The following is a 17,235-nucleotide window of genomic DNA, read 5'->3' as shown; positions in this document are numbered from 1 at the left end:
TTTTTAGTTTGTTTAATATGGAGTTTTATATATCAACTAAAATTATGTTTTTTGTTACTATAACTCTTAATATAGATTGTGATCATACAGCAATCTTTTAAAGAGTCATATATAATTGTCATTTACTGTGACTCAAGTAATTACAGTCAAGTAAGTGCAGTTTAACTATATTCCATAATATTCTGCATATTTAAATAAATTCACACTTTTTGTCTCTCATGCACTAAATATGTTATCATTAATTAATGTGCAGCTTGATAAATATTTCTTTGATCTTTTATTTTTTCTTTTAGCCGAATATGAGCTAGTGAAATGAAAGACATAAACAGGTTAAACCTGATAGTATATGTTTGTTGTTCTATTGTTGTTTGTGTAACAGAGATCTGTAGCTGTTGTCTTCTATCATCTAGTGTTTGTAACATACGTGGTTTAAGTTGAGCTTTAATATTATCAAATACTGTAGAGGTTAGCTGACTAGCTTGATCTAAACTTAATATAGACCTACAAAACAAGACAGAGGTCAAACACTAATATAACATAAGATATTTGGACCCTCCTATAACTGAATTGACAATCAGAGATTTACATATCAGAGGCCATATTCTGGATACTTAAACAGAATGGAATGAAGATTTCAAGAAATACAGTAATCCGACTGAATACCAATAATGAAATATTCAGTAGATTTTAGTAATTAAAAAATCAGACTACTGGAACACCAATAAAGTTAAGTTTTCAAAAATATGGCCTCAGAACCAAAATATATCTGAACCTCTTACACAGCTTATGATATATAAGAATTTACATTACAATATGTTCTTCAGGAGTGCAATTCAGTAGTGTACTAAGCATTGAAACTAATTCCAAATATTGTGAAATAATTTTGATGCAATCGAACCATATAATATATTCAACTTACGTAGGTGGAAATAATGAATCCATCTCAATACCCTGCTGTTTGATAGAAGCTATAAAGTCACGACAATCAGATTGCATACGAGTAAATGCTAGAGCTATTTCATCAAAATATATTGCTTCATTAAGACATTGTAACAATTTACTTTTAACTTCACTACTACATAGACAGTCCTGTAAAATAAGTAATTTTTCATATACGAAATTGAGCACCATAATATCATTGAGTCATTCTTTAATGAATGAACATGACAAGTAAATCAATTGAAGAATTGAGCTTCTATACACTATCTAAATTCTCTACCATATGCTGGCCTTTCAACACTGGACATGAGGGGGATGTATAGTAAACTAATTCAACAATGAAATTTTCTACAGCACATAGGTTTTTGACTCACATCTTATTTTCTAGAGCTCATCTCATGCTGCTGATATGTATTGACAACAGTATCATGACAACTAGTTTTGGAAATAAGTCTTCTTATTTTGAAATAAAGCATTTAAGCGAAGTAAGTAAAAAACATTCAAGGAACTGTAACAAGACAATGATTTTTTCTTAATAAAATCCTGAGCATACGTATATACTATTAATGACAAGTACCTTACTAAGCAGTGACCAAAAGTAAAGAACCTGACCAATAACATATCTTTGTAAAGCTGATTTAGTATTCAGATGAAATGTAAAGAGTTTAGTTAAAGAATCAACTGGTTTCTCGGCTTCTGGTGGGTAGTTGGATACGTATTGTGTTATATAACCAGATAACATTCCTAATAACCTAAAATAACATCAATACATGTTAAAATACATGTTTAAAATACTATGTCATTTACCATCAGTGTTCAAAGGGTTGAAGGGATTTCAAGAGGTTTCTAAACTTTTTTTTATGTAAGATACAGAAATTCCAGTCATGTCTCTGGGTCTTGAAATTCCTAGAAAAGAGTTAAAATAATATGATTTAATAAATATACATTTGCAAAACAACAAGGTTTTGATGATAACCATTAGGTAATATATCTGATTATACATAATACAACTAAATACAATTAAACATACCTGGCTCCAGATATTCGGGCTCTAGTAACAGAATAATCTCTATCTTGTAATGATTTATTGAGAGATTCTATACCTCCTATATATTCTCTATTATCTTTATTACAATCCACACTACTATCTATAATATTACTTCTTTTAGTTGTACTTATACTGTCCTACATAGAGAAAATATACATTTCAACTAAAACATTCATTAAACTTAAAGTTAATGTCAGGCTGAATGTGACAAAAATTTAAACTTCCATGAGAGAATAGAAATAGGAGAATCGGGTTTTAATTCTAAAAAGTGATAAAAGATAAACATACTATTAAACCTACTAGAGCATTGCAATAGTACTGTTCATTTACAGCTACAAAGCTACATATACATATAACTACTTAATCAAGCATTCTTATTGAAGATGAAAATAACCTCAAGCTAATCTTTTACCATCAAGCCTTTATCATAACTTAAAGACAAGAACAGGAACACGTCTGTCAAATATTCCATGAATGATAGAGCTAATTTTACACGAACAATAATTGTTGAAGGAATAAAATATAAAGTAAGATATAACAACTCACCCTAACTTTATGTTTAGCTTCTATAAGATATGTAGGTTCAAATGGTGTTCTAGATGGTTGCATGAGAAGACATAACCAAACTCCTAACCATGGCATAGAAGCTGCTATTAAATAATCTAATGGTGATCTTTCTAATAATAATGTCCAGACTTTATATGTTAATTCTATTAGAATACCATTATTTTCTAGTAAAATTCGTTGATAAATATGGCGTAATGTATCTGGTAATATACTGGTTATCCAAAAACATTTCTTAGTCTGAAAAATCAACCATTCATTAAAATTCATAATCAAATATAATATGACTGAAGCTTGGATATGTTAAAGTTTTGGATAAAATCACATTCAAAGAAGGTTTAAACTATCAACAAATTATATAAGTTATTCAAACATTAATGTTATTGTGATAACTTTTGAATCACAATATACTCTACAAGTGCAATCAAATTCTCTTCCAATTTCCACCTTTGAACACCCCTCAAAATATACTGGAAAATAATTAATGCTATAGGATAAGCTGAAAGTATCTTACCTCTGGATCAAATATATTGAGTAAAGTATACAATGTTTCTAATGTTGCTTTACGTACTGATGTTATATTGTGACGTAAAAATGGCCACAATCGAGGTGTAAGTTCAGTTAAAGACTGAGACATACTGAAATAGAATAATATTTATCACTGTAACTATTCTGTCTAAAGTAAACAATAAACAAAAGGGGTATAATTTCACAGGTAAAAAATTAACATCATATCTAATTTTGGCGTGTGAATATCTGATGACCCTGAATCCTGTTTATTCAAGACTCAAGATACAATTGAGAATGAGTAATGTAGTGAAAGAACAATGCCAAGAAGTTTGGCTAAGGACCAGTTGTTTTTCATCCATTATCATTTTTCATCCTCTTTTATTGAAAGTTTGCATATTGGGAAGAGTTAACCAGAGGAAAGAGGGTGTCAAATACTTTAATGGTCAATATCATATTACAAAAAGTCAGTTTGAAAATTAGAAGTATAAAGAAATTAAACTACTTACGTTGTTGACATTGAAGATGGATTTGATAATAATTTAGATAATAATGACATGATACTATTGGTACTAGCTGTTAAATCATCTAAATCTAATAATGTCTCCCATAAACAATTGATAATAATAGGTGTCTGAAATCAAATTGATCCGACATATAAATAATAGGGTGGAGAAATGTCTTAATGTCTACTCTCAAGAGAGTGTTTTTTTGTCAGGAGAATTCAACTCAATAGTAATGCAGATGACAATCCATCTGGATGCTGATTGAGCTATCAAATGCCCACCATAATATAAATATATTGTAAAAGAATATAATGTAGATAATATCAAAGTGTCTTTATGAGAATAGCATCATTTGACAATACATCCACAAGAAAATATAGAGCTCAGAGCTTAAACTTTTATTTGAATTCATTTCATATGCTATTTAATAGTCTCTTAGAAGTTCAAGAAGCTCAATCCCATAGTAGCTTAATCACCAACAGTTAACATCATTTATCTAAGACTACATTTCAGAGCTCTGAAGACAGCAAACGATAAGACAGAATTGCTATCACAATTAAAAAGTATGAAGAATAAATCACCTGATTAGGTAATAGTGTAACTAGTTTATCACTAACAGGAACTAGTGCTGCAGCTGCTACAGCTCGAACATCATCATCAGAATCCTGTAAACCTTGGAATATTCCTGGTAATACAGTTGGTAATAAAACATCTCGCAGATCCTAAAAAATAAATAAGAGCCAGCTTTATTGCTGAAAGACTTTAGTCTCAATCACAAAGTCGCACATTACTGACAACAAATGATGTACATGACTACTGAAGTTTTTGTTGAATAAAAGTTGTAGAACATACCTTTCTTACAGCTAAAAGATATTTTAAACCTAATAAACCACCATGTCTAACTTCCCATTGTTGTTGTGATAATAATTGTAATAATACACTAGTGACACCATTAACACCTTCAACATCTAAAAACTTTAATAATACACCTAAATCTTGAGCACATGTTTCTCTTACTGGAGCAACCACCTAGAACATATAAAACCATTTATTAGAGCAATGTTTTGTAGATTTGTAAAATATATCAGCTAAACCATAAACTATCTCTATCTTACAAGATCTTATTAGCAATGATATCTTGATATTTTGATATATAAACGAGTTCACACAGTTTTAACCCTTTGTTCTGGATATACAGACATACATAAATATTTAGAAAAAATAAAAGAGTTAATCGGTAAGATATGAATTTCCAAAGTCTGTAGTTAACACTTAACATAGTTACCTCATCTGATACAAAGTCACCAAATCTATCCAGTACTAAAACACATAGTAACCGTAAAGCTAAATCTGATAACCAGATCTGATTGACAGCTGCCATCTGAAACATTTCATCAAAATTTAACCAACTTTCTTTCAAAAAAATATGGCTTTTTTTTAAAACCCTTTCTGATAACAAAGAGTTATATAAATAGTGTCAGACTTTGTTTTTTAGTTTACGAAGGGCCCAAAATTCTATTTCTTTGAAATAAGCTTTCAGCTAAGAAAACAGGATGTGATTTGGATGTAACTTCAACCAATGGCTTAACACAGAAACAACAAATCTTGTCCAAACCTGATCAGCTGGTGTATCACATGATTTACTAGCACCACGTCCATGTTGTTTGATTATTTCTCTTAAACCAGTTGCAGCACCATGTCTGATTTCCCAGGAACTATTAAATAAATCATTCATTAACACTTCACAGAATGATTCAAACGGCCATTCTTCCATCTGAAAATAAACAACCAAAACTCCATTTAAACACCACACTTTACAGTGTTATTGTTTGATTGTTTCTGAGGTCAAAGTAAAATTTACCAAAAGGCAGTACAATTTTTTTTATAAACTTACATCAGAACTACATGCTCCTTTAAAGCTTCAAACTCTTAAAAATTGCTGCTTAAGAAAAAGATTTAGGAGGCTAAAATATTTAAACAATTTAGCCCTGTATGTGTGGGGTCATGAAGCATTAGAACCATCCTAGGATTGTATGTCAAACCCTCCTCCCTACCCTAAAATATATAACAATCAAGTATCTGACCTCATCTAGATTAAGAGTATTATCATCAGTTTCAACATTATTCTTTCCATTTTCTTCAGATACTTCTTGTTTGGTTTTCTTAGCAGGTGGATCAAACTCTTGACTGACACATTCACTGCAGAAAATTAGAACAATTCATAGAATAACAAAAGATGTGTGAAGCAATGACAGGTGTGACACCAGGCAGGGTACCAGTATGCTTACTCTTCTAGACACAACAAACCACTTTTCATAGTGAAATATTTCTTTTTTACAATTGATATTATTCCTTATATGAATAGTATATCTGCAACAAATGTTTTGCTCTACTGTGACTTTGGATTTTGAGTTTTGTTTTGTGGTTCGGATAGTTAGTACTTGTTTTTTTTTTATTCTATGTTATTGCTTAGACTAATCTAGCAATTACATGTCTTTGTCATTAAAGAATTTATTTTCTTACAATATGTCTTTGTTCTTACCTATTCCCATCTTTTGATATTTGTTTAGCCAAATGTTTAGCTTTTCTTTTAGCTTTATTTTTCTCTCTGGCACTTAAGCCTCTAGTTACATCCATTAACTGTTGTTTGACTAGATCAGCTACAGGCTATAAAAAAAATATGATAGGTTGATTTGATATCTAACTTGTTGACTGACTTAATATCAGATTTGTTGACAGACTTAATATCAGACTTGTTGAATGACTTAATATCAGACTTTATTTGGATATCTGTCATAGACTGATTATAGACAGGCTGACTTGATGTCTGAATATACCTGATGATAAATAATTTGACTGAATGTCTGACTATACATGATTATAAATAAGTTTTTTTTGGATGTCTGAATACACCTGATTATAAATAGGTTGACTGAATGTCTGACTATACCTGATGATAAATAGGCTGACTGAATGTCTGACTTTTCCTGATTATAAATAGGTTGACTGGATGTCTGACTATACCTGATTATAAATAAGTTTTTTTTTTCATTTCCGACTATACCTGATGATAAATAGGCTGACTGGATGTCTGACTTTACCTGATTATAAATAGGTTGACCGGATGTCTGACCATTAGAAGAATGTTCAATATGTAAATCTTCATCATTAAATAAATTATTAGAATCTAATCCCAGATTACCAGCTATATCTAATCCTAATCTTTTATTTAATAACTGTCTTTGTTGTGCTAGATGTTCTTTATCATCTATACCTGAAAAACAACACTAATTAAAGTTGATCTTGTGAAAATGACCAGCTCAAATTTAGTTTAAAGAATAAAATCTGCATCAGGGTAGGAATACATGAGAGTCAACTAATTTGGAACAGGAACCTAAAAAAACGAAACTACAATAAAAAAAACTTTCTAGTGTAATTGAGGGGGAATCCTACAGAAAATTTCATAGCACCATTCAATTTCTCTATACCAAATTAGAGATGTCATACCTATAAAACTCTGTACTGAATCATACTGTACACCTTCAGATCCAAGTAATGATGCACCAAATGCCAAAACTTTATTAACGTCAAACTGTGAAAAGAGTATTTTTCCAGCATCTTGGACAGCAGAACTGCCCACCTCTGAAATATAATGTACAGTATCAATGTTAATGGTATTATGTATTTTACACTTGATTACATTCTCAAATTGACTTTCTTTCTTTCTTCTGATTAAAACTAAATGTATCAGACATGCATCCTAATCAAAAGCCTGAGTGATTTTGGGGAATTTCCATATTCAATGCAAAATTATTGGTTATCAAGAACAGCAAGGTTGAATGCTTACTGAATGTAAATATATTTTCAGTTTTTCTGTTTTCACTAGGTTGTAAATATGAGAAAAACACAATACACAATATTAATTCTGAACTCACTTTAAGTATTCAAAGATAAAAAAACATATTTATCATTTGAGGAAAGCTATATTGTACAACAAATTTGTTTTATTCGTTGAAATTTTACTAACCTGACTTTGGAGCTCCTCTTGGCTCCCACTGTGGTACATTTTTACCAATAGCTTCTACAGCCTGACCTGCTGCTATCCTAGTTTCCCAACTGGAACTCCGTAGGTACACATGGATCTAAAATCATATTAACAAAATATTAAAATTACTACAAAATATGTGACACATAGTCCAAATCAATATGCTACCAGTCCAAACACTGGCTTCAAAAATATATATGTTTGTTTTCGATGTGTTTAAAAGCCATATAACTGCTTAATCTTCTATGCAACAATTCCAGTCTTACAATATGAACAGAGTAAAGTTAAGCTTATTCATTATACAGGTACCTGTGCTTTTTTTATGTGAGCACAAAGAATGATTTTATGGAAAATTTACCTTTGATAACAAGTTATTAAGTTCATAAGGATGAAGCTTTTGAACTTCACCTAATTGTTCTGCTGCTGACTTCCGAATCAATGGAGTTGAACCATTGTCTAATAGCAGGAACAATCTGTCAAGTCTGAAAACAAAATTATATTCAAGAATTAATTAATCATTAATTTTCAATGACAATTTTTCATATCAAGAATTAGCAAACCGGTAGGCAGAATATCTGAACCATAGATAACCAATTACCTGACATTTACTCAAAAAATTTTCAGTCCCTCTAATAAAAAATGAGGTGGAACAATCCCTAAGAGACATTCTGGTTAATGAGCAAGTATCTAAAACAATAAATTATCGTAATAAAGTGAAAATTTACATGTCAGATTTGCTCTAGATTGCCTCCTGTTTCAATGAGCAATGACATATCACTTATCAAAAATGCACAGATAATTATCAAAGCAACCACCAGACACACTGGAAAGTAAAAAAAAGCCTAACTTGCAGACAATGAGCAAAGAGTGACAAGTGTAGCTTCCAAAACTCTCTTACCTGGTACTCATAGATCTTGGGACCTCTTCTCTTGATGTTGAATAAAACCTTGTTCTTCAGGTCAATTCTTTTAAGGACGTGTTATTGAAATGAATGCAACTGACGTTTTGATGAAAAGTTTATAGAGTTGGTTTACATCCCATCCTGGCGATTATCTCTCACGTTCGTCTCATTCAGTGACAGTGTTACGTGAGTATGAAAAGTTCATAAAAAATGTTTATAGCAAACAGGCGACAATTTTTGAAAATGCAGCAATGACAGTTCAATTTAATTAGGCCCCAAGTGAACGTTGTGAATTTGTAATAGATAATAAGTAGTGTTTTATTGAAAAATATTCCAGTTTTTGGTACGGATGTGCACCCATCTCTGTTTATATTTATACTGACAGCCATTTTGAAGCTGGAGGGGGAAATAGCCCTGATGATCGATGTTGATTGGTCCAAAAGGCAGAAACTAAATAAAGAGCAACCAATCAAAAGCATTGATTCTCTAATGGCAGTCGTAAAAATTCGATAGAAATGAAATTATTTTTCTTCTTTATTGAATTATGACTAAAAGATTAATTCGAAAAGTATCTGACAAAATACCATTTCGAAACATCTTTAGTGACGCTTTTAAGTGATTCCAAAGCTTTGAACATTTCTGATTTTTGCGACATTATTTAAAATTATGGTCAAAGGGGAGCAACTCTTTTTTATATTAACAATTCCAAACAACTTAAATGCAGTAAACTTCTTTAAATGTTCTCCACATTTGTGCCTAACTTCCCTTTAACTTATCAAACGTATGTAAAAGTACGACTATGCATTAAAAACCAATCCTATCTTGAGCATGTTCAAAATATTTCAATCTAATTAATTAATTAATAGAAAGTATTTAGAAAATAGTGATTTTCAGCTGCATGAAAGCAATGATAGTTTTCCCACTGCTGTCTGTTCAGCTACTTTGTAACCATTTAAAAAGAAAACAGAAGTTACTCTAAATTATCTGATAGGCCTACTGCAATGGTCAAGACTCCACTGTTTAGAGGGTGAAAGGAATGTTACAAGGGTATTGGTAACATTGGTTTTTTAGCCTAGATATATTTACTTTCTAAAGATAACAATAAATATATTTTAATAAATATTTTATTTCATTCTATCAAAACTAGATCTTGTTGTGGTCAGAAACATTATAACTTCACTTCTACACAGCATTGAATTTTTTAAACCCGTTTTCATAAAAGTTTTGCCACGTTACAAATCACTCCAAAGTTAAAAGGTTACCTCAAAGGGTTCATTCGGTGGAAAGACCAGAACAAGTTAGGTTTAAAACGTTTTTCTATGCGAATTCAAGCCTAGTTTGATCCCATAAACTGTTATAATATTACCACTAATAGTTGGTCCAACAAATAGTATTTAGACGTAAAATATTTCTGACAATCTAGCCAAGACCAACAAATAACAATAACATACAAATATATATATCACAATAATTCATTCATTTAAAACATGATTAAATAGATCAAACTTTTATACATCTCAAATAAATTACCCATTCACTAATATATAAAAACACAAATACATGTATAGAAAACTATTATTGGAATAAATTGGAATTATGATTGGAATGAAATCTATTTCCCTGCTGTTCTACACTCATATCAGATACATTTCTACAAACACACATAACATTAAGTTAATGGAGAGCTCAATACTGTTATAGTGAAACACATTCTGGTAGGATTCAAAACATAAATAAGGGCTGTCTGCTTTACTTTAGTTTGTATTTATTCTGCCTCAAAATATAATAAATATAATAAACCATCTTTATAACAATATACACTCATGAAATTTATTAGCCAGACAAATCTGGCCCTACCTGTTACAGTGATTTACAAATGGGATATTGGCACGTATAAAGCCAGACATAAAACTTCTCTTTTTAGGGGAGATGCTTTGACCCATATTTGGATTGCTAGTTTTTGAGAATTTTTTCTCCATGACAAAAGCCAAATTTGAATGGTGAACCACTAATGAATCCATCAAAACATTACTAGATATATGTATATCATGTACAGCGAACGGATAGGGCCAGATTTCTTGTTTATGTTCATATTACCACATATATATAACATTATTATAGTATAGAAAAAATATATCTACTGTGGCTTGAAGGATACAAACTTTGGAATACTTTAACAGATTATCTTATACACAACAATATCAAACTATTAGATCACAACCATTCTATAAAACTATTTACACTGCCATCAATTTACATAAACCTAGCTCTTAATATCATCAATATTAGATCTCATAATAAGTCTAGAAGAATTTCACCTCTACAACACAGCCAAATATATAGACAAGATTCTAATACTTAAACACAATATTGCAGTATTATGTAATGAGGCGATATTACTAACCATATAAAATCCCAAACCACTGATTATAACGATACCAGTATATCACCCAACCCTAAATGGTATATAAACATCATACCAGTTTCATTGATTGTGCTAGATATATCTAACATAGATAATATTTCTATATCGCTCTACAATTGTATTGAGTACTATTTTAACAGTGAGGATATTTTATTTATTGTAGATATGACTTTACATAGAGACTAAATTATTTGGCATTATTTGTGATAATATGAAGTAAATTACTTTTCTCAGATATATAAATTGGTATTGATATCAAGTTTCCAGCGACAACTGTGTGTAACTAAGATATTTTAGACAAGACTAAATATCTCTGTAATAATCTAATCAGGACTCTTTTTTCTGAAATAATTTATCTAACTGTTTCTTAGGAAACATCACCTCTTTAACATTCTCTATAAAGCCTTTATCATAGGGACGATATGAATGTAGATCCGTTATGGTAGACGCGTTTTTACCTTCATGTTTATATCTCCGTTGGACATCATAGAGTTTATAACGTTCATTAGTGGTTTGATTAGTACATACTAGGTATATATGGTAGGAAGCTAGAGAGCCTAGTAGTATTATAACTGATGGTAGAGCAAACAGTAAAAACATGGTATGGGGATAGTTCATAAATAAATGCTGAAAAAAATAAATAAAATAGAATAGTTTAATGAAATGTGAAAATTATGGGCTATTTATTAAAGGGGGTATGCAAAAGCTTAAAAATAAGGATAATGTGAATAAAATCATGTCTCTCTGTCTTATCAAGGTTTGTTTTTCAATTAACTTAATAACAGTTTGATTTTTTAAATTTATTCGCCAAAACATTAAGAATTTACTCTACTTCTGAGAACAAAGCAAAAATGATCAAAAGATGAAATAACATTGTAGATATTTTTATTCAATAGTGGTAAAACATCCATCAAGTATTTTTGACTGGCAATGTCTTAAATGTTGTATCATACAGGAGAAACACATGATTCCTTTTATAAATCCAACAAACCATTTATTTTACAAATATATAGTCATCTACATCAAATTCAGCTAAAACTTTCCACATAACTGGGAACTAATTTCTAAATCTATAGCTTAACATTTAAGGTGTTTAGTAAATTTACAGGCCCTTGAAGTTCTGTCAATAATAATAAAATGTGGGCAATGTGTAGAAAATAGTGTCAACGTATATAACAAGTGGTTGTCTAGCAAGATACGCCCACTTTCCTGATACATTTTCAGTATATCAAGGGCAGTCACCTTTCTGTGTCAAATCATACCAAAAATCAAGATATTGTTGATTTATGCGAACACACATTATTTAATAAAATTCTGACATAATCTGTCACCTCTATCGCTAACAAATTTTGATACGTTTTTAATAAGTCATGGGCAATAACTCAAATTCCATTGATCGAAAAATGTCAAATTTAATCTTGACTAAGATCTCATAATTATAAATGATCATACCAAATTTCATTTAAATCGGATGAAAACTGTACTATCTATTGTGTCCACAAACAAATTTTTATGCGTTTTTCATAAATCAAGGGCAATAACTCACAAACCATTCATCGAAAGATAGCCAAATTCGAACTCCAAGATCTCATCATAATAAATATTCACACCATATTTCATTGAAATTGGATGAAAACTGTAGTCTCTATAGTGTTCACAACAAAATTTTGACGCGTTTTTCATAAGTCAAGTGCAATAACTCAAAAACCGTTCATCGAAATATCGTCAAATTCGAACTTGTCCAAGATCTCATGAATATAAATGATCAACAGACGGGCGACGACAATATACGATATATATGATGTGGGCGTATAAAAATGTCAACAAAGCTGTTAAACTGTTCTTGATATAGTTCTCTTTTCCTTTTTTAGTATTTTGAACAAAGGACTGCTTACTTACGACTCTGGTGTACTTTTTATTGGAAATCAATCAACTTTTGTCTTGTTGTGGAAAAACACATCATATTTTATTAATATTGACAGAACTTCAAGGGTCTGTGGAAGATTATTCTATATTTTCAAGCACTAAGATCAAACATGTAAAGGTTAAGACAATCTTGCATCAGGAGTTTGAGTCGAACTAATAAAAAGAAAGAAGCCATGCCATTATTTGTAGTAAGTCAATAAATAATATATCATACCTGTATTAAAACATAATAAGAAATCGGTTGTATTGAGTTAGTACTTTCATCCACATAAGCTGTTTCCATTAGTCGCTTATTTCTAACTATTAATTTCAAACATTTATAAGTCATATAGGTACCGTTGCCACACATAATACATACTGATATCAGATATAGTATAAACCAGCGTTGATTGAAACCTGCCACACAATTATTAGTCCATACACAATGATGGTCAAAACGATGAACACATTTCTTACATGTACCTGAAAAGAAAAAATTTGGAAATATTATAGAGATCAAACCAGGATGATTGCAAACAGTCCAATATATCTTAGATGGAATAACAGTTAGTGAACTGCATAAACCAGATTATGTTCTCTTCATTTTCACTTGCACATGTTTATGTTTTGAATCATCCCTGGGTATGTGCAAAAATCTTTGTTCAACAATATATTCATCAATTTAAAATCCAAAATGTGGACACTTACTCTATAATTCCTTGAAAAAGTTACTGTATGCATTACCTGTTATGTACATAATGTACATGATAGAATACAAACTAGTTATATGTGAAATTTTCATTTGTTTTTGAAAGAAAGCGGGTAAAGAGCCATTTTTACAGAAATGATAAGAGAGGACTGAGTAAATTACTTACTACAATGTTTGGAGCGAGGAGGTCGAATTATGTTACATGTTTTACATACAGTATCTTCATAATAATATATACCATCAGGTTCATACAGAGACATAAAATATTTCTGATTTTTACTGTTAATTTCACCTGAATCGGGTGTACAACTCAGATGCATGAAGAAAAAGTTGGTAAAACATAAGATAGCTGGAATGGTAACATGGTCACTATTCGGTTCATATACAAATAGATATGGTAAAACATCCATAACTAGTATACTATGTCCTAATAATACCATTAAACAAAACATTATCTGCATGAAAGGATTACTGGAATAGAAGATAAATACAACACATAAGCTTATTCTACATAAAATCATGGCGTGTAAAATGGGAAATTACATCTAGTTTCTTTATCTTGTTAATTTCTTGTTGCAAAAATGTGCAATTATTTGAACTGGACTTAAAGGCTTAGCACTGCTACGATATAGACATTTCTTGAGCAAAACAGGAGTTAATAAGTTTTAAAAAATAGTGGATGACACCTATATATGACCACCTTGATGATATTTTATTTCAATATTGAAAGGAAAAAAGGTAGATGATTTACGAGAAAATGTGAATGGATGGACTTGAGCGCTTACAACACATTTCCACATAGTTCTTATAGCACTGGTAATAGAATTAAATTTTTCTACATTAAAAGAAACTTCTTTCTATTGGCAGTTTTTAGGAATAAGATTTCAACAGGCCATTGGTCACATCTTACTTAGCTTTTTGACTTACCTTGAACCCAAAACTGAGTCAGCTATCTTATTTAACCATCTTACTAATGTTGTAGGGGCCACATTATAATATGCCTGAAAATGACAAACTTACATGTAAATATCTTATTGTTATATCTGTTTTACTAGCTAAATATAATATCTATTTCAATTATTCATGTACTGATACTGTAGAAGTTAGTAATGTTATCACTTTCAGCAAATATCAACAATCATGATCACAACATTCTGGTTCTTGCCATTCCACTAAAACTAAGCATTTTATGACGTTACTATTGCAATTCTCTTAGATATTATTAGCAGCTTTGAAAATAATGACATCATACAATGCTTATTCTTAAGTGATTGCAAGAAAATTAAAATGGTGCAAATCGATGCTATCAGTTTCCCTGACATAAAAATTTTAGATTTTTTAGTTATTGACAAAAGCTATAATGAAATTAGAAATAATAAAAATCAATGAATTTGAGATTTCAAGTCTAATTAGCTAGTACATTGTGCCTACCTGACCAATACTGTGTTTAATCATACCAAATACTCCTGTGTTCAAAAATTGTGAATCTCTAAAATAATATAGTATAGAGCCTATCACAAAGGACATGATGTAACCAATAAATAACACTAAGAAATCCATGTTGTTGATTCTACAGATGTTTCACCATAAAAACTGGAAGAAAATGTTTCTACATTTAAAACAAGCAGATTTGATGAAAGCTAGTACATGAGTCGAGCACAGGGAGTTAATGTCAGAAATCTTAGAGACATTGGAGGTTATATCTTTATATGAACAAACACAATGATTTATTATGTGTTTATGAAATGATTTCAACCGGTGATCATTATAACATATTGAAATTATTGGTCAGTCTAGTGATTGGCTATTTAGACAGCCCTATAGAACTTAATTAGTAATAATGTCTGTATTGTATTATAGACATATTGTATTGAGTACCAGTATTCGAGTATTGATTAGTGGCATGGTTTGTTTAAGTAGAAATAATCAATTAATTGCCCATTTTGAAAACTATCTAACCATTCCCCACCCTTAAGTTTTTACGTGGATAATGGATAATTTGAAGATTGAAAGGAATTAAAATTTCAAATATCAACCCCAACAACAATAAACTCACTGAGAACTTTTATGTCATTTACAGAGGGGAATTTTAAATTTGACAAATCTGTTGGTAAATCAAAATTGTTTCAGTACAATTTGTAAGCTTACTTGTGTAATAAGTATTGTATCAATAATTCTAGTTTGACTTTTGTAGACAAAAATGTCTGTGTTTGTGATTGTTTACCATTTTTGGAATTTCCCTTACACTGTGACCTATTTTCCTATGAGTCTATTATTAGTTTTTGGTCAATGCCATTTTGCAATTGGGGTGTTGTGTTGAAATATGGACATATGCTGTTTTAATAACCACATTTAATCCAACCACCCCTGTTAATGAAGTACTTTGTAAGATGTTTAGACAGATATTTTTGTCTTCAAAAGTCAAACTAGAATTAAATTGTTGAAATGTGGTTCTATTTATATTTTAAGCAACGAAAAGGTATTCCTGTAGCATCGGTAAGCTTACATCATTGTTTTTTCATCTGTGAAGCATTTAATTGAAAATTTCAAAAAAATTTTTACTTTGCTACAATAGTGGGAAATAATAGGTGGTAAAACTAAAAGGCACCTTACAAGTTATTATCAGCAATGTAAATAATGTAGGACTACATGCCCGTGCTGCATAGTATCTATTGTATCGAAAGTTATTTTGAAGAGAGTTAAGTGCGCCATATTTTTCTCAGAAACAGGAATTTTGTAGCTTAGCCAATCAGCAATAGTGTTAACAGCTCATTTTCCAAATTTGAACCTTCAAATCCATGTATGACCAGAAATATCCACATTTAAGTTAAAAAGACGAGTCATTTTTTTTTTTTTTAGACACTGCCATGTATAGAAAAGACATCTCAGAAATAGGAAAAGAATTCCTAGTTTGAGATATTTTTGAAGGAATTACAGTCAATTAACCTAATTTCGAGCTTACCTCTTTTTCATGCATCTTTGGAAACAATTAACAATTTACATATGTGCGAACTCGCGAGACCAGTCATTACCAAAAGTTACAAATTTATAATCCCAACCTGTAATCGAATTCCTAGTGTCATCTGTCATCAAATAATGTAATATTATTATTAAAGATAAAAACCAAGAGAAGTTAATTATACCACTGGTATCCATACAACATGTTTTTCTGGACTTATTTAAGGATTAAACATTGTACACGAAAATAGGTGAAGAATTTTGCAGGCGTTGTTAAATTTATTACTCATGAAATATTGGTCAAAGTGAGGGATTCATAAAGAAAATCGAAACAAACCAATTTTAATTATTTTGTAGAATATCTCAGAAAACTTTTGATACATAAAATAAAAAATTGCGTGTTTTTAATTTTGACGAAATTCGGTGTTGAATCCTTATAATAATATGCACGAATACAGGTTACACCACTATCATTTAACGATTTTTGTAGCCTTCATCTAGTACTTCTGAAGATTATTCACATATATTCAAGACTCAAATCATCCCCTAAAAAGAGCGCATCTATCCCTTAAAATCAAATCTAAATAATGGTTCTACTAACAATAAATCTAGCTTTGATAGACAGAATCTGTTCATAAAAAATCATTTGCAATTTGTAACTTGTAGTAAGTTTGTTTACACCGCCATTTTAGATCACGTGACTACAATAGTCCAAGGTATTCTTTATT

At 30.5% G+C, this 17,235-nt stretch overlaps 2 protein-coding genes across 2 annotated transcripts; both read right to left on the bottom strand.

The window, feature by feature from the left end:
• Positions 1-242: 242 nt before the first annotated feature.
• On the bottom strand, positions 243-10,453 carry LOTGIDRAFT_155478 (hypothetical protein; the record flags this gene model as incomplete). The annotated part of the gene is made up of 18 exons (XM_009067031.1): positions 243-501; positions 920-1,089; positions 1,517-1,691; positions 1,970-2,124; positions 2,534-2,791; positions 3,066-3,189; positions 3,568-3,692; positions 4,146-4,286; positions 4,417-4,593; positions 4,850-4,945; positions 5,180-5,338; positions 5,649-5,763; positions 6,107-6,231; positions 6,666-6,838; positions 7,072-7,206; positions 7,592-7,706; positions 7,968-8,091; positions 10,368-10,453. The coding sequence occupies 18 exons, from the start codon at positions 10,451-10,453 to the stop codon at positions 243-245; spliced, it is 2,712 nt and encodes a 903-aa protein (XP_009065279.1).
• An 809-nt stretch (positions 10,454-11,262) lies between these two features.
• LOTGIDRAFT_155477 (hypothetical protein) lies at positions 11,263-15,109 on the bottom strand (the record flags this gene model as incomplete). The annotated part of the gene is made up of 5 exons (XM_009067030.1): positions 11,263-11,562; positions 13,076-13,323; positions 13,716-14,020; positions 14,477-14,550; positions 14,981-15,109. 5 exons carry the CDS (start codon positions 15,107-15,109, stop codon positions 11,263-11,265), a joined length of 1,056 nt encoding a protein of 351 aa, XP_009065278.1.
• Positions 15,110-17,235: the final 2,126 nt, after the last annotated feature.

Source organism: Lottia gigantea (assembly GCF_000327385.1).
Source record: "Lottia gigantea unplaced genomic scaffold LOTGIsca_8, whole genome shotgun sequence".
NCBI lineage: Eukaryota > Metazoa > Mollusca > Gastropoda > Lottiidae > Lottia > Lottia gigantea.
This window is presented reverse-complemented; position numbering and strand designations above follow the sequence as displayed.